The sequence below is a fragment of the Capra hircus genome, chromosome 5 (genome assembly GCF_001704415.2).
Source record: "Capra hircus breed San Clemente chromosome 5, ASM170441v1, whole genome shotgun sequence".
In the NCBI taxonomy this organism is placed as follows: domain Eukaryota; kingdom Metazoa; phylum Chordata; class Mammalia; order Artiodactyla; family Bovidae; genus Capra; species Capra hircus.
Window position 1 is genome coordinate 93,776,049 of NC_030812.1, and position 22,569 is coordinate 93,798,617.

Sequence of the window (22,569 nt, forward strand, 5' to 3'; positions counted from 1 at the left end):
TGTTGTTGCTGCGCTCTTGCTGCTGTTAGCAGAACAAGTTACCCTGCACATAAAATAAACAGCGCAGTGTGTTGCTCAGATTTTGACCTCTGAACTCACATTACCCGAATTTGCACTCTGCTCCATCATTTACTAGTTGAGTGACACTGAGCAAGTCGTTGAGTGTAAGTTCAGTCATCTCTTTTGTAAAATAGAGTCAATAATGGTGAGAGGCCTTTGCATGGACTTAGTAAGAGGAGGATCAGAAGGTGGGGGCGGTGAAAGAGTAAACTGAGGCCCAGATTTCTGCATCTGATGATGCGTTTTGTCAGATGGATGGTCATGCATAGTAAACTCAAGAAATGCAGCTTGTGAAGGAAAGATGGATTCATGGTCTAAGCTTATTAAGTGCTGATGTTCAGGAAAACTTAAGACCGTATACTTAAGGGCTAACTTGAGCAATAGAAAGAGTTCACATGTTGGTGATGTCCAAGTGGAAGAGAGCAATATTTTCCCCGAGTACTTAGGAAAGCTTTGTGGGTTTGGAAGAATACATAGGACTTGGTGGAAAACTTTAAAACAAGATTCCTTCAATCTTAGGAAATCAGCTTCCCAAGGTTGTATGTGCCATGGCCTCAACCTGGTCCATACCCCCTACCTGGTCCATACCCTCCACCTGATCCATACCCCCTACCTGGTCCATACCCTCCACCTGATCCGTACCCCCCACCTGGTCCATACCCTCCACCTGGTCCATACCCTCCACATGCTCTCATGTGCTGAGAGGGTCCCTTTCCTAGACTCCAGAGCCCATATCCAAATACACTTTGGTCCCATCCCATCCTCAAAGCTCTCTATAGGAGAGAAAGCATCTGGGATCACCCTGTATTCTATAACATCCCCCTCACCCTCCCAGCACTGAGATCTCATGGTATGGTGTGCAGATGGCAAGCAGGATAGGGTTGAAATGACACCTGAGGAACTGCTTATAAGTTAAGCTTTAATTTGAAGTCCCCATCCCATTGTCTAAAAAGTGTTCATTGGAGGCCTCCCCGGTGGTCCATGGTTAAAGACTCCACACTTCCACTGAAGGGGGTGTAAGTTCGATCCTTGGTCAGGGTACTAAGATCCTACATGCTACACAGCGTGGCCCCAAAATAAAAGTAAAAACAAAATGCTAAAGTCATTAAAGTAATAATAAGAAAGAAGTGACAGGGAGTGACATAAGAACTCAGAACTCAAATATTTCTAGGCTTAAAACTGGATATACAATTCCACCCCCCTCCCCACATCAGTTGGCAAAAGATAAATCTCACAGCCAGTATAAACTTACTGAGAAATAACACTAGTCTTCTCTTTTCCCTCATTCTGCATAACAGGCCTCAATGTGACCGTGAATGCTACCTTCATCTATTCAGAAGGTGTGATTTATAAGTCCAATGACTGCCGGAGCAGTACCTGTGAAGGCCTCGACCTCCTCAGGACTATTTCAGTGAGTGCCTGCCTCTGCGGGGTCAGCTTTCACCCTCCTGCCCTGGGGGAATGGTGGCTGGGCTCTCTGACCTGTCCGCCAGCATCCCACCTGTCCACCAGCTTCTCCGATGTCCAACAGCATCTCCCCTGACCACCGGCATCTCCCCTGTCTGCCAACATCCCACCTGTCCGCTGGCATCCCACCTGTCCACCAGCTTCTCCGCTGTCCAACAGCATCTCCCCGTCCACAGGCATCTCCCCTGTCCGCCAGCATCCCACCCGTCCACCAGCATCCCACCCGTCCACCAGCATCTCCCTTGCCCACCAGCATCTCCCCCGTTGCCTCCAGCTACCCAGCTGATTTGGAGATGGGGTGCTCTGACTCTCTCCCCATCTATCTTCCAAGTGAGAGGGCCCTCCAGGAACCCAGGAAGGTAGGGAGCACCTTAGCTATGTTGTCTGTACACAGTCAGTGGTATGGAGGGGGATTATTTTGTTTTCAATTGTTTATTAAAGTTTAAAAAAAATTTAAGTGTTGGTATTAACTGATCTGCCTTTGTGTCCCCTCAAGAAATACCCAAGGTGCCCTGTTACAAAAAAATGTTCCAAAGCCCTATGTGCATGTGTCCCCAGTCATGTCCAACTCTCTGGGGCCCCGTGGACTGTAGCCCGCCAGGCTCTTCTGTCCGTGGGATTCTCCAGACAAGAATACTGGACTGGGTTGCCGTGCCCTCCTCCAGGGGATCTTCCCAACCCAGGGACTGAACATGTGGCTCCTGCCTTGCAGGCGAATTCTTTACTGCTGAGCGACTGGGGAGGCCCCCAAAACTCTACACCAGAGACCTATTGCAAGTCATCACCGTATACATGGTCGCAGATTGATTGTTTAAGAGCAGAATCTGAAACCTAACTTTAAAGTAGTAACTGTAATGTCAAAACCTAGAAATAGGAAGAGAGAGATCCTTGCCTACTTCCTCCTCCCAACCCCAGCCCTAACACCAACCAGAGCTTTACGGAGCTGAAGAGTGTTCCAAGCTCTCTAGAGGCAAGAAGGCTGTGAGATGCCCCTCTACGACAGAAACCTAAGGAAAAGCCCTTCATAAAGCAGAGTGCTGGGCACAGAGCATGGCTCTGAAGCTCTAATTAATAACATAGAATCAACCTGATTGGCCACACTCATGTCAGGAGGTGTGGCTCATTACAGTCGCCGTTTTAAATCGTGGAGGGTGCGGAGTGAGCAAGAGTTGAATACACTCCACTTTGCAGTTCTGCGAAGGTGTGTCTCCTCTTTGTACCTCTCCAGAGGTAGATGTAACATGGTTCTCTAGCACCGTCGATGGAATATTCCTAGTCAGGTGCCCCTTGAGAAAGGGTGGAGTATGAGATCTGTCGTCTTCAAAGCAGTTACACTGCATTTTTTTCTCTGCAGCCCTGCTTGTCACTTCCCCTAAAACCGGAACTTGCCCTCTCTCTCCACAGCCCCTCCAAATCTAGTCTGTTCACCACATGGCCTACAGACACTGCTGATGTTACAGCTGCCTGTGCCTCTTTAGCCACTGGACGTCCTCCCCTTGATAAAGAGAGTCCAGGTTCATGTTTGGACAGCACAGCTTCAGCAGAATTCTCTTCCCTCCTTCCACAGCCTTTCCCAGCTCAGACATCTCTGAGATGTTAGAATGAGAGCGAAGAGCCCACTTTCCAGCCTTCTCAGAGCCTCCCCCTTGCCCGCTTCTTTCCTGTACACTGATTCATGTTTTATTTTTAGGGATTAGTTGTTTGTTTGTTTTTTCTCCTACAGAGTAAAAAACAGATGGGCTGTGTCCTCATGGGGCCCTCGTGTACCTATTCCACCTTCCAAATGTAGTAAGTAGCTTGGTTTGTTGTTGTTTTCACACCCCTGTGACTTGAAGTCAGGACGAAATCATCAATATTTAAGTGATTTATCAAACAGCAGTCTAGTTCAGGTAATACAGTCAGCAGTGCGGGGCCCTTGTATTCTGCAGCCTCTCTAACACTGTCATGCCCTCATCTAGGTAACTCTGCCCTTGTTCAGTGTGGGGTGAGTGACAGTAGCTGTTCCAGTTCAGTTACTAACATCTGAGCATGAGAAGCAAAATGAAGAGTAGAGATGAAGTTGCAGCGTCCCTGGTGGCTCAGTCTGTAAAGAATCTGCCTGCAGTGCAGGAGACCTGGGTTTGATCCCTGGGTCGGGAAGATCCCTGGGAGAAGGGCATGGCAACCCGCTCCAGTGTTCTTGCCTGGAGAAGCCCACGAGCAGAGGAGCCTAGAGTCCATGGGGTCGCAAAGAGGCATACTGAACTGACTTAGCACGAGAGATGAAGTTAGACTCCTGGCAAAATTCAGGGAAGATAGTGAATTCGGATAATTTGAAAATTGAATAAATGACACATGAAGTGAAGTCGCTCAGTTGTGTCCGACTCTTTGCAACCCCGTGGACTGTAGCCTACCAGGCTCCTCTGTCCATGGGATTTTCCAGGCAATAGACCTGGAGTGGATTGCCATTTCCTTCTCCAGGGGATTTTCCCAACCCAGGGATTGAACCCGGGTCTCCCGCATTGTAGACAGACACTTTACTGTCTGAGCCACCAGGGAAGTCTTCCCAGACGCAAACACAAAGGAAAGCACCCTAGGGCCTCGGCAGGGCGCTGTTCCATCCTTAGGCCTGTAAGAATAGGAACAGTGGTAGGATTCTTATTTCATAATGCTATTTGAGGATTATATGAATAACATACTAAAGTACTTTACACAGTGCCCATATCAACTTAGAAGGAAAAATCTTCCAGTATGTTTTAGAGGGAAAATACTTCTCTGGCTTCGGGAAAATTGCCCCCATCCCTCTTGTTTGTCTCATGCAGTGTAATTCTCACTACCACGAAATACTTCGTTCTGCCAGATTACCCTTCCCCAATAAAAATCCCTCCTACATGCCTTTCTTTTGGTTCCATCTCCCCCTGAATCAAGATCACTCTTTGTCTACACAGAGAAAACCTTTAATAGACCACCAAAGATGGAAGGAGATGTTGTTTTCCTTTCTCAAATACATATTAAACATCTTCATATGAACTTGACAGCCCAGAGATACTGAGGTGAACGAGCCAGGTGTGATCCTCACCTTCATGGTGCTTGCAGTCAAGTGGAGGAGACACAGATTAAACAGATTCTCTCTCAAATGATTACCTGGTATCAGGTATCAAGGAAAGTTCTCCTGGTGGATAAAGAGATTTAATCTAGGACCTGATGGATCAGTAAGAATCAACCAGGCAAAGAGGCAGGGGCACAGCATTTCTGGCATTTGTAAAGACCCTGATAGAAAATAAAGCTTGATATGTTTAAGGCATGACTGCAGCCATGAAATTAAAAGACGCTTGCTCCTTGGAAGAAAAGCTATGACCAACCTAGACAGCATATTAAAAAGCAGAGACATTACTTTGCCAATAAAAGTCCATCTAGTCAAGGCTATGGTTTTTCCACTAGTCATGTATAGATGTGAGAGTTGGACTATAAAGAAAGTTGAGCACCGAAGAATTGATGCTTTTGAACTGCGGTGTTGGAGAAGACTCTTGAGAGTCCCTTGGAGTCCAAGGAAATCCAACCAGTGCATCCTAAAGGAGATCAGTCCTGAATGTTCACTGAAAGGACTGATGCTGAAGCTGAAACTCCAATACTTTGGCCACCTGATGCAAAGAGCTAACTCATTTGAAAAGACCCTGATGCTGGGAAAGATTGAGGGCAGGAGGAAAAGGGGATGACCTAGGATCAGATGGTTGAATGGCATCACCAACTCAATGGAGATGAGTTTGGGTGGACTCCGGGAGTTGGTGATGGACAGGGAGGCCTGTTGTGCTGCAGTCCATGGGGTCCCAAGGAATCGGACACGACTGAGTGACTGAACTGAACTGACTTGATGTTTAAGGAACCACGAGTAGATCCATGTGCCGAACAGGAGAAGGAAAATCATAAAGTCCTCGGGTGATGCCTGTCTCAAAGGTAGTCTGAAGCACCTGTGTGCTCAGTTGCTAAGTTGTGTCCAACTTTTTGGGACCCAGTGGACTGTGGCCCGCCAGGCTCCTCTGTGCATGGGATTTTTCCAGGCAGGAATACTGGAGTGGGTATAAGAGCTGAAAATAAAGCAGGGCATGGAGGGGAATTTCAGGGACATCTTTTCGGCTTCACAACATTTGTAATAGCTGTGGTGGCCCATTTTCTATTTTTCTTAGCCCTATGCCCCAAAGTCCATATGTCCTAGCCTAGAAGTTAGGACAACCCGATGAAACTCATCTTAGAATAAATCAAAGTAACCAAGCCACGTGTGTGTGTGCCTGTGCGTGCTAAGTCACTTCAGTCATGTCTGACTCTGCATTTCTATGAACTGTAGCCCACCAGCCTCCTCTGTCCATGGGATTCTCCAGGCAAGAATTCTGAAGTGGGTTACCACACCCTCCAGGAGATCTTCTGACCCATGGATCTAACCTAGTCTCCCTCATTGCAGATAGATTCTTTACCATCTGAGCCACCAGGGAAGCCCAGAGAAGGCAGTGCGTGTGTGCAGGCTAAGTCGCTTCAGTCGTGTCTGACTCTTTGCAAGCCTATGGAGTGTAGCCCACCAGGCTCCTCTGTCCATGGGAGTCTCTAGGCAAGAATTCTGGAGTGGGTTGCCATGCCCTCCTCCAGGGACCAGGGATGGAACCCACGTCTCTCATGTCTCCTGCATTGGGAGGTGACCACTAGCACCACCTGGAAACCAAGCCACGAGTATGCTTAGAATGTAGTATATGTTCAGTGCTGCTGCTGCTGCTAAGTCGCTTCAGTCGTGTCCGACTTTGTGCGACCCCATAGATGGCAGCCCACCAGGCTCCCCTGTCCCTGAGATTCTCCAAGCAAGAACACTGGATGGGTTGACATTTCCTTCTCCAATGCATGAAAGTGAAAAGTGAAAGTGAAGTCGCTCAGTCGTGTCCGACCCTCAGCGACCCCATGGACTGCAGCCCACCAGGCTCCTTCGTCCATGGGATTTTCCAGGCAAGAGTACTGGAGTGGGTTGCCATATTCAATAAATATTCTTTAAATTCACTTGAGTGAGAGGGACCTATGTAAGTCAAATACCTGCTTGGATGACCCGATTTCATTCTTGTCATTTCCACCCACATGCTGAAACAGCTTAAAGAAGGATCTTACTTGTGCTACTTAAGTTAATCCTGATATTGGTTTATTTCTCACCTCTTGGCACAGCCTTGACACAGATTTAAACTATCCCATGATTTCAGCTGGGAGTTTTGGATTGTCATGTGACTACAAAGAAACTTTAACCAGGATGATGTCTCCAGCTCGGAAGCTGATGTACTTTTTGGTTGACTTTTGGAAGGGCAATTTTCAATTCAAACCTTTTCCCTGGAACACTGCGTATGTTTTCAAGAATAGTACAGAGACTGAGGACTGTTTCTGGTAAGCAAGACCGTTAATATCCTTCTGACATTTAGCCATAAACCATGGAGACAAACCATAAACTCTCAGCAGACCCCTAGTTATTATCAGATGCTCGTTCCATGAAGTAACAGGATGGGAAAGGAAACCAACCCACTTTCTTACATGCAACTGGTACATAGTTTACATTTAACTGATTTCATTCTTAAGCTGTAAATATATTTAGATAAGGCTGTTTGTTACACCTATTTGAACTAGATCTATTAAACGCAGTTCTCTGAAGTAGGTACCCCTTAACTTCAGATCAAATTGAAATTTCACTTAGAAGCATATGACACTTCCTCTGATTTCATGATCTAAATCAATAGCAACAGCTAATGTTTCGTATTAATAAAAAGGAATCATATGGAGCATGTTATATGTCTTGAGAACTCTGACAAGATTTTTGAACATATTTTCAAAAAGTTACCTTTTCTTATAGAGTCTGTTAGTTAACAATGATCTGTTTTCCTTGCCTCAGTGTGATTGACACCAAGTGTCTATGTAATGGTAAATACATTGACTAAATATTTTTCTAATTCTTTCCAAATGGCATAAGTGAAGTAGCAATAAATATAGCTTTGATGAAAACTTCGGTTCCACTAAAAGTGATTAGAAGTGAATAAATAAGTAAAAGCAAAGGGGCCGAAAGGAACGTGATGTCATTAATATAATCCTCATTCATTGCATGTGTGACACTCTTTGCAGTTTTGAAAGTACTTTCACGTTAGTTTTGTCAATTCCCCACAGTAAACCCTCTGTAGAAAAGAGGACAAGTACCATGATCTCTGTTTAAGGAGCATGGAAATCAGACATGATAGCAGAGAATATGCTTTCTGCCTGTCCTACACAACAGGTTAGAAATCATTTCTCTCACAGCTTTTCAGAGGAATCAGACTGTTGGAGAGAACAGAGCACTGGGCACCGTTGCTAAAATGAAACTACAGAGCTCACACAACTCTGGCAAAGGTGGCAGAAAGAATGACTTGAAGGAACCTGAAATCTCTCTCCACCAAAGCACACAGAGGACTACAACAGGGTTCCCCTTAGAACACACATCTAGGGAACTGTAAGAATCAACATCAAGACATTATCTTAGAAACTTTAGGCTGAACAAAAGTTAGTTTCATACAGGAGGAAAAATTACTCCTATCAGCTCTGAACTGTTGTACTATAGATTCAAAAGTTTCAATTTCTATGTGATAATGGGATGAGAACAGAGTAGCCTTCCTTCAGCAAATAGCAAGAAGCGTTTAGAAGGGAGCTGGGAAATACCTTCTGTGTGTATGAATACATGAAGATCCCCTGAAACTGTCCCTATACTCCCCCTAAATTAGACATTCATCCTGACCCTTGGGATTGTGGTGTGTATTGCCCATTGTGTTACAGTGGCCATGGATTTTAGATGAACAAGTTCCTTGAAGAGATCTGTAAGCAGTAAGCAAACGACATGGAAAGCCATGAAGAAACTAAGCTGATTACTTAGACTTTCTCTTCGTTTCTGTTCTAGGTACCTCAATGCTCTGGAGGCTGGAGTTTCCTATTTTTCTCAGAATCTAGGCTTCAAGGAGATGTTGAGAGGAGATACTGAGTTTCAGGACATCTTAATGGATCAGAACAGGAAGAGCAATGGTAAGAGGACGTGAAGCAAGATCGTTTTCTTGCCGGCTACTTCCTCACAACCATCACCTCCCTATGAGTGATTTGGACAAATCTACCCCCAGAGCTGTCATCATTACTGTATATTTTGTGTGTTTGGGAAGATCTGTAGCTGCATGCAACTCCATTATATGGTTCCTTTTGCAGATTCAAACCTTATCCTCGGAGAAATTAGCAAAGTAGTATATTAACATGGGACTGCCTTGACGGTCCAGTAGTTGGGGGGTCTGCCTGCTAAAACAGGAGACACGGGTTCGATCCCTGGTCCAGGAAGATTCCACATGCTGTGGGGCAGCTAAGCCCAAGCACCACAGCTGCTGAAGGCCACGCTTCCTAGAGCCTGGGCTCTGCAACAAAAGAAGCTGCCAGAATGAGAAGCCCTTGCACCGCAACCAGAGAAAGCCCATGTGGAACCCCGTGCAGCCGTAAATAAATAAATAAAATAAAATTTTAAAGTATATCAGCATTATGAAAGTAATGATAAGGCTAAAAGCCAGCTTTTATGAACCAAAATGATATCACAGTCCCCACAATCAGTGAACTGCTTTTTAAAAATACATTCATTTATTTTGCCGTGCCTAGTCTCAGTTGTGGCATTTGAGATCTAGTTCCCTGAGCAGGGATCAAACCCAGGGCCCCAGCATTGGGAGCATGGAGTCTTAGCCACTGGACCACCAGGGAAGTCCCAATAAACTGCTTTTTAAGTTCGCCACAATCTAGTATACTGTTGAGTCTGTATACTTCTGAATCCTGTTTCCCCAGTGACCAAGAGGACGTATTTATTGATATCTAGCCTTAGGCAAAATTACAAGATAAGCCAAGACTGTTTCACTTGGCTTTATTCTCTCTTTATTTCACCTGCTCAGTGATCTTTCATTTATAGACCAAGTATGAAAAGTGAATGGTATAAAATCATTCTCACCAAGTAATTCAGTGATTTATTTCACCCTCCACAGAAATCTTTTTACAAATAAGAATATATCAGAATACTTACGTATTAAGGACTCTTTTTACAAATAAGGATATATCAGGAATCAAGTGCCAAATTTTCTACCAGCAAAGGTTCTTGCTTGGCAGGATTTCCTGGTATCCCTCAAAACATCACTTGCTTTTCATTATCAAGCATTTGCCATATTAAGAACCTACCACTTGCAAAACATTGAACGAGATATGGGAAAAAAGAAATATAAAATGATTCATGTCCCTAAAATGTTTTCAATTCAACTGGACAACACAGTGTAGGAAAAGATCTAAGGAAGCATCTCCCAGCTCCCTCATCTTTCTCATCAAGCCATGCATTTCGTAAATCTGGTTACAATGCATTGGAGAGCTTAGAGAGTCAGATTGGAACCCTGTCACTGAGTTCTGAGTTAAGAGGCTGCAAGCAAAACCCAAGGAAAGGTGCTTAGGAAGGTTTTATTGATGCTCACATTAAGTTATATATTTTGCAACAACTTTACATGTGGGTGAAAGTGAAGTTGCTCAGTCATGTCTGACTTTTTGCGATCCCATGGACTGTAGCTCACCAGGCTCCTCCATCCATGGGATTCTCCAGGCAAGAATACTAGACTGGGTTGCCCCTTCTCCAGGGTTTGACCCAGGGATCAAACCCAGGTCTCCCGCATTGGAGGCAGACGCTTTAACCTCTGAGCCACTAGGGAAACCCTACATGTGGGTAGTGCATTTCATTTATTAATGAAAATAGTTTCTGTAACTACTCCAGCCTTATGTAATGGAGTAAGCACTAAACCGATGCAAATACTTATCAGAGCTGTTTCTGTCATCTACCAGTTTTTTTATCTCATTGGCACCTTGGCTATAGTTTCCTTAAATCAGTAAAATTAAGGAAATGGACTAGATGATTCTTTCTTAAAACTGTATGTATTAATATCTGTTTATTTTGTTGTTTGGCTGTCTTGGGTCTTCACTGCTGTCCATGGGCTTTCTGTAGTTGGGGCAAGCAGGAGCTACTCCCTCTTTGCTGTGCACAGGCTTCTCATTGCAGTGATTCCTTTTATTGCAGAGCGCGGGCTGTAGGCACTTAGTCTTCAGTAGTGTGGCTCGCAGCCTCTGGGGCACTGGCTCAGGGGTTGTAGCACCCTGGCTTAGTTGCCTTGCAGCATGTGGGATCTTCCCAGAGCAGGGATCAAACCTGTGTCCCCTGAGTTGGCAGACAGATTCTTCACCACTGGACCACAAAGAAGCCTGAGCTAGATGATCCTTTTTAAGATCCCATGCAGCTCTACTCTGACTCCGTTAAAAAAAGAATGTGGAGGGGGAATAAATTTGAGAAATTGGTGTTAATCTTAAAACATGAATGATGCATAGACTTACTGGGTTCAGATTCAATCATGTGGTTCCCTTCTTACTTGGGAACAGATTATTGTGTATTTTTCTCTCTGTCTTGCTCTCTCTCCTGCAGTGATTGTTATGTGTGGTAGACCGGAAACCATCCGCAACCTCAGGGGTGACCGGGCAGTGGCTGAAGACATCGTCATTATTCTCGTGGATTTATTCAAGTAGGTATAATATTTGGAAGAACTCTCCTTTCAGAAAGAAAATAAGGATTTCCAAAAGATATTCTCTTTTCTCATGTTTTTCATAGCCTTAAATGGGATTCAGGATAAAGATAATATTGTAACCAGGGTTTAATTTCTTATTTAGCATTCTTATTTAATTCATTATAGTTAGCAGAGATGTATACCTTTGATATCACTATCATGTCTAAGGACCATATGAAAGGTTTCTACTGTGTGGTACAGGAAACTGCTCAATATTATGTAACAACCTACATGGGAAAAGAATTTGAAGAAGAATAGATACATGTATGGGCTTCCCAGGTGGTGCAGTGGTAAAGAATCCACCTGCCAAGGCAGGAGACACAAGAGACTGTTTCAGTCCCTGGGTCGAGATGATCCCCTGGAGGAGGAAATGGCAGCCCACTCCAGTATTCTTGTCTGAAAAAATTCCATGGACAGAGGAGCCTGGTGGGCTGCAGTCTTGGGATCACAAAAGAGTCTAACAGAACTGAGCACAGATACATGTATATCTATAACTGAAACCCTTTGCTATACACCTGAAACTAATGCAACATTGTTATCAACTATGCTCCAATATAAAATTTTAAAAACTAAAAAATAAGTGAATAAATACAAAAGTTTTATTTAAAAAGAAAAAACATTCAACCCACATGCCCATTCAACAAAGATCCTGGTCTCCAGCCTGATCATAAGGTCTTTTTCCCAGGCAGTAATAAATCAGTTAATATCCCAGTCATATTTCTGAGAACATGAGCTATATCTGCGCCTTCGATTACTAGTGGCCTTTGGTCCTAGATTATTTTCCTTCAGCCACCTTTGGTAAGAGGAAAGTTCCCGTTAAGTGAATTTGATTGACACGATTATTCTTTGCCCTCTGCAGTGTAGTCACTGGGTGGTAATTTTCCCCTGCACTTCACTGGCACTAAGGGGAGAAAATTCTGGAGAACAGAAACCATCTTTTATTACATCCCCGCTTTTTTTACCACTCATCTTCTAATGTAGTTACAGTTTAATGGAGAACCCATAAAAAAAATGCCAAGGTAATATCTGAGTCAGATTAAGCTTTAAACAGGTGTTGCTGGTACATCTTGTGTCTCTTGCTCCATCAGCTGAATCATATGACTTCACTTATCTGCCTGGATCATTGATCATTTGCTGTCTGTATTCAGAGCAGAAGCTGTTACCGCAGTGTATCATATCTGATTAGTCATTTCAGACACCTTGAATGTACTTGTCCCAGTGTTGAGAAAAATGAAGCATGGGAACTGCAGGCATATCTAGTTTCTGAAGATAATATAGTCAGCTGAGCCTTATTAGCTGCAGAGTACAAGAAAGAGGGCAGAATTATCAACACTTTATTTCTGCAACCATATTGATAGCCACTTTCAGTGACTGCAGTGGAACCAGTTTGGTGTAATTTTATTTTTAGAAACTCCTCATCTACTGCCAAAGTATTGGCCTCCTTTTATCACTATTCCCTAAGGACACCGGGCTGTGTTTCGGGAAGATCATGAGATTCATTTGAAACTAGACATAACTTGGGATTTCAAATTATAATTCTGATACTTTCAGTTCATTTGCCTCCTGGGTATTACTTAGCATCTTGAGATTGAGTCTTCTCATTTATTAAGTGAGAATAAAAATACCTATAAGGGTCCTTTAGGATGAGGTATGGTAATATAAACAAACTCTTCAACACAGTCCTCAGCACATAGATATATTCATCTGCTGTTTGAATATTAAATGATGGTCATCCTGGCTAACAGCAGTTCAAGTGTGTTGTATTATTTGCAGATTAAAACATTAAAATGATTAGCAAGTACTTCCCTGGTGGTCCAGTGGTTAAGAATCCACCTTGAAATACCGGGGAGACGAGTTCGATCTCTGATCTGGGAACTAAGATCCCACATACCTCAGACCAGCTAAACCAGTGCTTCACAGCAGGAGATCCCATGTGATGCCATGAGGATCTGTCATGCTTCAACTAAGACCCAAACACAGCCAAATAAATAAATATCTTAAAAATAAATAGATATAGTATCAAGGGTCCTCAATCTGCCAAATGTGTCTAGGAATTGAGGATGTGTACTGCTACATTGCTTCAGTCGTGTCCAACTCTTTATGACCCCATAGACTGGAGCCTGCCAGGCTCCTCTGTTCATGAGATTCTCCAGGCAAGAATACTGGAGTGGGTTGCCAGATCTCCAGGGGATCTTCCAGACCCAAACAGCAAAAGTGAAGGTGAAAGTCGCTCAGTTGTGTCCAACTCTTTGCAACCCCATGGACTATACAGTCCATGGAATTCTCCAGGCCAGAATACTGGAGTGGGTAGCCTTTCCCTTCTTCAGCAGATCTTCACAACCCAGGAATCAAACCCAGGTCTCCCACATTGCAAGGGCACAGCTCTTATGTCTCCTGCATTGGCAAGTGGCTTCTTTACCACTAGTGCCAACTGGTAAGCCCAGGAATTGAGAATACAAGGACCAGTTAGCTAATGTTAAGAAGTATACAGTGTTAGAGAAAATGCTTCATTTTTTTCCATGTTTATGTTTCACCATCTGGAGAGTAAATGGAACTCATAAACTTTCTCTCTATCCTATCCCTAAATCTCTGAAGCGTTATGAGCACTTAAGGAAAAGAAAGTTTCCAGGTATCAGCCAAGAGTCATTAAACCTTGAAAACAAGCTTACATATCCAGGGCTCCCCAAAAATCTTCTTTCTTTTTAAAGAATTATCTGCAGTGAATTGCTAGAGAAACAAATGAACCTCTGTTTGTTAGTATATTCTAGATCCTTCATGTTTATTTTAATTTCAGAATAACCTATCAAAATATTTATTTTTAAAATATTAAAATTCATATAAACTTTATAAAAAAACAAGTATCTGTATTCTGATCTTCCGTATCCATTTGTGTTTGTTAATCACAGCATCTAAGTTCTGCTATTCAAGGTAGCAGGTTTAGAAAAAAATAAACTTTTCTGGGGAAAGTAGAAAGTTTTGCAGAGGGAAAAAAAAGTGTTTTAAACTATCTCAAAGCTGATGTACAAATCGGTAGGAGTTCCATTTCCATTTTTTGCAGCAATCTGATTTTCATGAGAAACTTGTGCTTTTTATTCCAGTGACCAGTACTTCATGGACAATGTCACAGCCCCTGACTACATGAAAAATGTTCTTGTTCTGACCCTGCCTCCGGAAAACTCCGTCTCAAATAGTTCCTCCTCCAATAATTTCTCACTGGTAAACTGCATAGACATATATACTCTTATTCTTCTGGCAAGGGTAAGATACCATTCTTCCATTTAGGACCCAGATTCTAAAATGAGCAAATCTTCCCCCCACTGGTTCCAGTTTACTCGGCAAATGTTAACTGAGCCAATTATGTGTAATAGCAGGATTCTTGCTATTAAAACTCCAGGACTTCCCTGGTGGTCCAGTGGTTAAGAATCTGGCCACCAGTGCAGGAGACACAGGTTCAGCCCCTGCTCCAGGATAACTCCACATGCCATGGGGGAAGCTAAGCAGGTGCACCACAGCTACTGAGCCGGCAATTCTAGAGCCCGTGTTCAGAAGCCACCACAGTGGAATGTCCACACACAGCCAGCAGAGAGTAGCTACCGCATGTCAGAACTAGAGAAATCCCACATGCAGCAATGATGACCCAGCACAGCCGAAAATAAATTAATAAATTTGCAAAAAATCAAATTCGTTCTCTATGTCACTGTGCTAGGCTGCAGTCCAGCACCACACTGCAGGCTGCTATAACATCCAAACAGAAGCGACGTTGCAGGATGATCAGAAGAAGCCCTGCTAACGTAGGGGAGCTACATATTAGACAATGTAGAATCGATGAAGCTCCTTACATCCCTGGCCCTGGTATGAGAGTTCCTCTAAAGATACATATTCCCAGGTTAAGACACAGTCCTGTATTTTCATTAGGTTGATTATCATCCGAATTTGTACAGGAGAGGCCTGGTTTATTCCTTTTATTCCAGCATCCCACCTGGTTTAACGTTTGTCCCAGAAGAAGAGCCTCCAATTGGACATTAAATCATTAATGTCTTGATTAAATGCAAAACCCCATTCTCTAATACCGCATTGGATTTTGATGGTCACTGCACCTTAACCCAGCTAAAGTCACTGGATGTTTTCTGGCCTCACACACGGTTGAGAGCAGGTTTGGAGAAGGGAAGGGGTAAGGGGCGGTCAGGCCTGAAGCCCCCAAACAACTTTAGGATGACGAGACCCAAAGAGCAGCAAGGAAAGTTGGGGACCTTTGAGAGAATCACCATTTTGCCTAGACTGGCAGTTCTAAGCCCTCTGTTTTGCAACCTGCCAAAATTTGGGGCTCTAACCCCTTCAGGGGCTGGGTCTTAACTGCTGCTTTTCATCTCATGAAAAGATGATTTCAGCAAAAGACACTGAAGCCAATGAGAGATGTTTTCGTTTTTCCCTTTTCATGTTTTTTAGCAAATATACTTCTGGGTGTCATATTCACATTTCACTTGCACAGCTTCTAGGCGCAGGCAAAAGTGTGATTCTTTACAGGTAGGTGGGCCAAACTGTCTGAGCTCATTCGGTCTCAGGGGCACTGAGCTTTGAATCCAGCCCTGTAAAGACCACCACACAACTGTCACAGAGGCAGAGAAAATTTACATATTTTCTGTCTTGTTATTCTATTCATTGGAGAAAGTGGACCTCTTATGTTCGCCAGGGCAGACATTTGTGTCTGCCCTTAACACCCAGCCAGGACTCTCTCCCAAGCAAATACAGTGGTATCATCCAAGCAAAACTCTTCCTATCGCATCACACTACTCAAAGGCAGTGGGGTTGTTTTTGTTGCTGTTCTCTTTTATTTTCAAATGAAAATATTATTTCTGTATAAAACCTTATGAGAACTGAAAATGCTGTATGTTGTTCTTCCTGGTTGAAATAAAATATTTCATCATCATGGGAAGGAGGAAGCCCAGCCGCTTTTAGTTCTTTCCCTAAAGGCAGTGTTCATAGTTAATTGATCCCAAGGGAAGACAGAATTGTGATGTGGGGGTGAGAAAGAGCCCTGGTCCAAAGAAAGTTTTTCCAAAATTTCCTTTAATCCCATCCCCGCAGTTCCATTAATATTCTTTTACCTTTCAAGTTACCCTGCTTGACCCCAACAATGTTTTTTCCAGGTTCCAGACCAGAATCTTGGTTTTTTTTCTTTGAACTCATTTTAGGATTTTTCCTTTCTAATTTAGGCAAAAAATGATTTTGCTGCTGCCTACCTGGATGGAGTCTTGCTTTTTGGACATATGCTGAAGATATTTCTTGAAAATGGAGAAGATGTTACCACCTCTAAATTTGCTCATGCTTTCAGGAACATCACTTTTGAAGGTACCAGGTGCCTAAGAGCAAACTACACTTACAGTTTCTCCAGATGCGCTCCCTGTGGACAGTAAAGAGAGGGTGTGGCAATAGATGGGTCAACAGTTAAATACCTTTAACTTAACTGGAGGCAACAAATGTGCAAAAGCTCAGTTGTTGGGTAGAATGTTCTATATTGGTCTGTTACGTCTAGTTGGTTTCTTGTTATGTTCAAGTCCTCTATTTTTTTACATATTTTCTATCTTGTTATTCTGTTCATTGGAGAAAGTAGAGTGTTAAAATCTCCGACTATTGTTGTATAAAAGAGTGCATGTGTGGTCAGTTGTGTCTGACTCTTTGCTCTCCCATGGACTGTGGCCCACCAAGTTCCTCTGTCCATGGAATTTTCTAGGCAAGAATACTGGAGTGGGTTGCCATTTCCTACTCTGAGGGCTCTTCCCGACCCAGGGATCAAACCTGGGCCTCTTGCATCTCTTGCATTGACAGGCAGATTCTCTACTGGCACACTATTGTAGAATAGTTTATTTTGTGCCAGTTTTTGCTTCATATATTTTGTTGGTCTGTTATTAGGTACATAAATGTTTATACTTATTTATATCTTTTTGCCCTATTGAGTGTTTTATTAATATAATTAAAGTCTTTGTTTCTTATAAACTTTTTTGATGAAAAGTCTGATCAGTTTTATCTGATGTCAGTATATCCACCTCTGCTCTCTTGGTTAATACTTACACGGAATATCCTTTTCCATCCTTTTGCTTTCAAACTATTTGTGTCTTGGGATCAAAAGTGAATCTCTTTATAGACATCAAATAGTTGGATCACTTTTTAATCTAATTTTCCAATTTCTATCTTTGATTGGAGAATTTAATCCATTTACATTTGGAGTAATTACTGATCAGTTTAGTTCAGTGACTCAGTCTGATTCTTTGTGACCCCATGGACTGCAGCACACCAGGCCTCTCGGTCCATCACCAACTACCAGAATTTACTCAAGCTCATGTCCATTGAGTGGGTGATGGCATTCAACCATCTCGTCTTCTGTCATCCCCTTCTCCTCTCACCTTCAGTCTTTCCCAGCATCAGGGTCTTTTCCAGTGAGTCAGCTCTTCACATCAGGTGGCCAAAGTATTGGAGTTTCAGCTTCAGCATCAGTCCTTCCAATGAATATTCAGGACTGATTTCCTTTAGGATGGACTGGTTGGATCTCCATGCTGATAAAGAGAGATTTATTCTGTTATTTTGCTATTTGTTTTTTATATACTGCATAGCTTTTTCATCCCCATTTTATCCATTACTGTCTTCTTTTGTATTTATTTCTTTACACCGAAATGTTTAAATTTTTTTCATGTGTATTCTTTAGCTGTTTTCTTTGTGGTTACCATGGGGATTAGATCCTAAAATTATGACCCGCTAATTTGAATTTATACTGGCTTAACCTCAGTAAATACAAAACTCTGCTCCTTTAACAGCTCCATTTCCATCCCTCTCAGACATTGGTGTTGCAGAACTATATCCTTATACTTTGTGTCCAAATAGTAAACTAATTATTTTTTAAGCATTAGTCTCCTAAATTGTCAAAAACAAAAGGTGGAGTTACAAATCAAAGTTACAGTAATACAAGTTTCAGACTAATTTGTTTACTATATTCACTTCTTAAGTAATGTAGAAAAGAAAAAGTGGAATAACACATTGTTTTTATAATAATGCTAGTTTTTGTAATTGCTTGCTTATTTACCTTTACTGAAATGTTTATTTCTTCGTATGGCTTCAAGCTACTGTCTAGTGTTCTTTCATTTTAACCTCCTAGACTCCCTTGAGAATTTCTTGCAGGGAAGATTGGTTGGTAAAAATCTCTCAGCTTTTATTTATTTCAGAATATCTTACTCTACTCTCACTTTTGAAAGACAGCTTTGTTGAGTAACAGATCCTTAGTTAATATTTTTTTCTTTTAGCATTTTGAATATATCAGCCCACTGCCTTCTAATCTTCAGAGTATATAGTGAGAAATCTGCTTTATAATCTTATTAAATATCTCTTATATGTGATCAATTACTTCTGTCCCTGCTGCTTTCAAAATTCTATGTCTTTGGCTGTGGACGATTTGCTTATAATGTGTCTTGGCATGGATGTCTTTAAATTCATTCTACTTGGCATTTGTTGAGCTTCTTGGATGTTTATATTCATATCTTTCATCAGATTTGGGACATTTTCAGCCATTGTTTCTTCAAATATTCTCTCTCTTTCTCTTCTCCCTCTGGGGCTTCCACAATGCATGCGTTGATCTGCTTAGTGGTATTCCGCAGGTCCTTTAAGGTCTGTCCACTTTTCTGCAATCTTTTTAATTTATTTTCCTCAGTTTTGGTGATTTCCATTGTCCTTTCTTCTAGTTCCAGCTTCCCTGGGGCTCAGACAGCAAAGCAGCTGCCCATAATAAGGGAGACCCAGATTCAGTCACTGGGTTGGGAAGATCCCTGGAAAAAGGACTGGCTACCCATTCCAGTATTTTAACCTGGAGAATTCCATGGACAGAGGAGCCTGTTGGGCTATAGTCCATGGGGTCATAAAGAGTCGGACACAATTGAGTGACTAACACTTTCACTTTCTTTTTCATCTTCAAGTTCACTAATTATTTTGCCTGCTCAAATATGCCTTTGAATTTTTTGTTTTAGCCTCTATGCTTTTCAGTTCCAGAATTTTTTTTTATGATTTCTATCTTTTTGCTAATATTTCCATTTTGTTCATACATCACTGCCTTGACTTTACCCATGTCTTTAGGTCTTTGAGCATCTTTAAGGTAGTTGTTTTAAAGCCTTTGTCTAGTAGACCCAACATCGCTTTCTCAGGGATGGCTTCCACTGGTTTCTTTATTTTTTTCTATTGAATAAATCATATTTTCCTGTTTCTTCATATGACTTATAATTTTGGTTGAAAACTGGACATTCAAATCTAATAATGTGGTAATCCTGAAAATCATCTGGGGAATGGTGAATTTTCTCCTTCTCAGGGTTTGCTGTTACTTGCTTTTTCTTTTTGTTTTTATTGTTGCAGGCCATCTCTGCTAAGGATCAGCCTGAGATGGAAACTTGAGGTCTTCTCAGGTTTTCTGAGTCTCTGCCTTCCCCTCGGCATGTGTAGTCACTTTCTAGCTTCCCCCATACATGAAGTTGCTTGAATGTTGTAGTCTTCAAAGCCTGGCTCTCAAGGGGGAAAAGAGAGAAACAAAGGAAGCACCAACCCTTTATATTCCTAGAAAGTCACATTGGCAGTGGGGGAAAGTCATATCAGCAATTGACGGAGGGGGAGAAGATGCAGACGGTGGCCTCCACCTTTTTACTTGCACCTCTATGACCAGAAGTGGTACTTAGCCACCTGCTAGCTGTACCTATAACCTGGAACAATTAAATAATATCTCTGACCTCAGATTTCTTATCAGTAAAATGGAGACAATAACAGTTTGTGTGTCATGGTGTTCCAGGAGGATTAAAATGATAAGTGCATATAAGGCACTTAGTACTGAGCCTGATGCAGTAAACAATACGAGCTTTTATTTTGAACCATGTGAAATTGTTGATACTTGGTAATTTTTTTTAACCTAACCAGCCATGACTCATGCTATGTGGCTAAAATTTCATAGATGAGAAAACTGAGGCTCCAAGAACTGAATTTTCTTAGCGTGTTCAGCTAATAAGTGATAGTGAAGGGATTTTGACCCTTTGGCAATCTACTTTAGGTTATGCAATGACTTAAACACACTGTGAAAGTGAAGTCACTCAGTCTTGTCTGACTCTTTGCGACCCCCATGGACTGTAGCCTGCCAGGCTCCTCTGTCCATGGGATTTTCCAGGCAATAGTACTGGAGTGGATTGCCATTTCCTTCTCCAGGGGATCTTCCCGACCCAGGGATTGAACCCGGGTCTTCTGCATTGTAGACAGACGCTTTACTGTCTGAGCCACCAGGGAAGTCTTAAACACACTGTGCCACTAGTTAATACTCTCAGCAAAAACTTGTCTCGATTCATCAGGAGAAATCTCCTGGCTAATTACATTTAGTGTCATCATCCTACATGCAGTGAAAGAGAGTTCTCCTTCTCTCTAAATAGTGTCTCTCGTAGAAATATCCTTCAGCGATCTCAGAGCCAAGAACCAATGCCTTCTATTACATCATTAAGGTCAAGCATTTTTCAGTAAAATAGAGCAATCTGAATCTACTTTATGCCCCGTGTCAGGATGTAACTGGTCTTTCAGTCAGGAAGTCACTGATGGTCTCTAATTGTTTCTGATTTCGCCCTAGGGCATGTGGGTCCTGTGACTCTGGATGCCTGTGGGGATATTGACAATACCATGTACCTTCTGTACACCTCTGTGGACACCAGCAAAGTATGTTCTTATCAAGAACTTGGGATTAGGTGACTGGGTGAGGACGGTTATCCTGAAAGGCAAGTCATAGCGAAGGACTAGGAGAAGTTATGTTTAGAATCCACAAGTTAATTTCAGATTTACAGTTATGCCCCTCTTGGGGCCATATTCCTTAGACATTTTCTCCATAGAACTTCTTATTCAGAATATCCACTCTATTTACTGTACAAAATATACCCACCCAGAAAACACTGATATGAAGACCAGACTATTGATGGGATACCAATGAGAAAATGACAGGTTTTCTTTTTGGTCATTGTTTGTTTTTGTTTTTTTTTTTTTAAGAATTGTTTATTCATTTCCAAAACTAAAAATTTCAATGAAACATTCCCTGTTCTCTCCCTCTGCAATCTCATGAACATCATGAATTGTTTGATCCCTCAGGCACATAAAAATAGCCCTGTAATGTTATGCTTTATATTCACACACTATATATACACATGGTATAGTATTGTGTGTGAATATAATACATATTACTATATTACTATGTAATATTAGCTTATATTCTGCTGTCAAGTTAGGAGTATAGTTTTGAGAATGTAAAACTTTGGTCCAGCATGTTTTGAGGGAGCGGTGTTGAATTTTAGAAGGATGATCATTTTGGAGAAGTCTCCTACAAAACTGACTGATATATGCAGCAGTAATTTAAGGATATATTAATATTTCTATTGGCACATTGCTTCAAAAAGAAACTTTTTATAAGAAAGCACATTAGAGCATAGAGATAGAAGAGATTCAAAAATCATGTAATTGATAGAACTTAAGGAATGTAGAATTCTCTAGCAGCCCCTTGATGTGTATAAATATAGATAATGAATTTTAACTATGGTGTATTTTCTCAAGCCATCATTTTTAATAGCAGTTTAATATTGTGGAAATATTTAATATTTAATATTGTGCCTCCCTTGTCATGTGACTTAGAGCTAGCCATTTAATTTTTCTTGCCTCTGTTTTCATATTTGTAAAATGAAAGACTTGAATTCTCTAAAGATGCGGAGAATATTTATTGGGCAGGCATAATGTATGGTCATTAAAAACAGAAAACTATGCGGCCTAATAGTGTTCATGATGAGCACCAAGTAGATCCTAACTAGTTCCCAGCTATGTATCATTTGCCTTGTTTCACTGAGAAATATATATGGCAGATTCACTGTGCTGTAGAGTAGAAGCTAACACGGCATGGTAAAGCAACTATGCTCCAATAAAAAATAATTTTAAAAAATTCAGATGTCATTGGGAAGGATGGTGAGCCTCATCAGAAGTCATTCTAAGTGTCTTTTTCTGTTCACGCATCTTCTCTTTCATGCCCTGACACAGTACAAGGTTCTTCTGACCTATGACACCCGTGTGAACCAGACTAGCCCTGTGGATAAGAGCCCCACATTCATCTGGAAGAACCACAAACTTCCTAATGATATTCCAGGCCGGGGTAAGAGATCCTTCATGAATTTCCTTTCCCTGAAGTTGTTTTGGAGGAGAGTACATTCTATGGTTTATGCAATTAGCTTGTGGTTTTGTTTTGTTTTACTTATTGTCTGAATAAGATGTGCCAGATTTGTAAATATGGACTTTACTTCTCTGCCCAATGAATGATGTTACAATTCTGATAAAACACTGAAAATATCCCATTCTAATTTAGCTATACCTATCTTTAATATGT

The 22,569-nt window shown here is 41.9% G+C and overlaps 1 protein-coding gene across 1 annotated transcript in view; it reads left to right on the forward strand.

The window, feature by feature from the left end:
- Positions 1 to 22,569, forward strand: part of GUCY2C (guanylate cyclase 2C) — a 72,414-nt gene that overhangs the window by 9,040 nt on the left and 40,805 nt on the right. Inside the window, exons 4-12 of the mRNA XM_018048449.1 lie at positions 1,359 to 1,471; positions 3,251 to 3,315; positions 6,703 to 6,915; positions 8,444 to 8,565; positions 11,015 to 11,111; positions 14,252 to 14,369; positions 16,367 to 16,502; positions 20,785 to 20,870; positions 22,227 to 22,338. Coding sequence (XP_017903938.1) covers positions 1,359 to 1,471; positions 3,251 to 3,315; positions 6,703 to 6,915; positions 8,444 to 8,565; positions 11,015 to 11,111; positions 14,252 to 14,369; positions 16,367 to 16,502; positions 20,785 to 20,870; positions 22,227 to 22,338 — 1,062 coding nt within the window. The remainder of the gene's footprint in view (positions 1 to 1,358; positions 1,472 to 3,250; positions 3,316 to 6,702; positions 6,916 to 8,443; positions 8,566 to 11,014; positions 11,112 to 14,251; positions 14,370 to 16,366; positions 16,503 to 20,784; positions 20,871 to 22,226; positions 22,339 to 22,569) is intronic.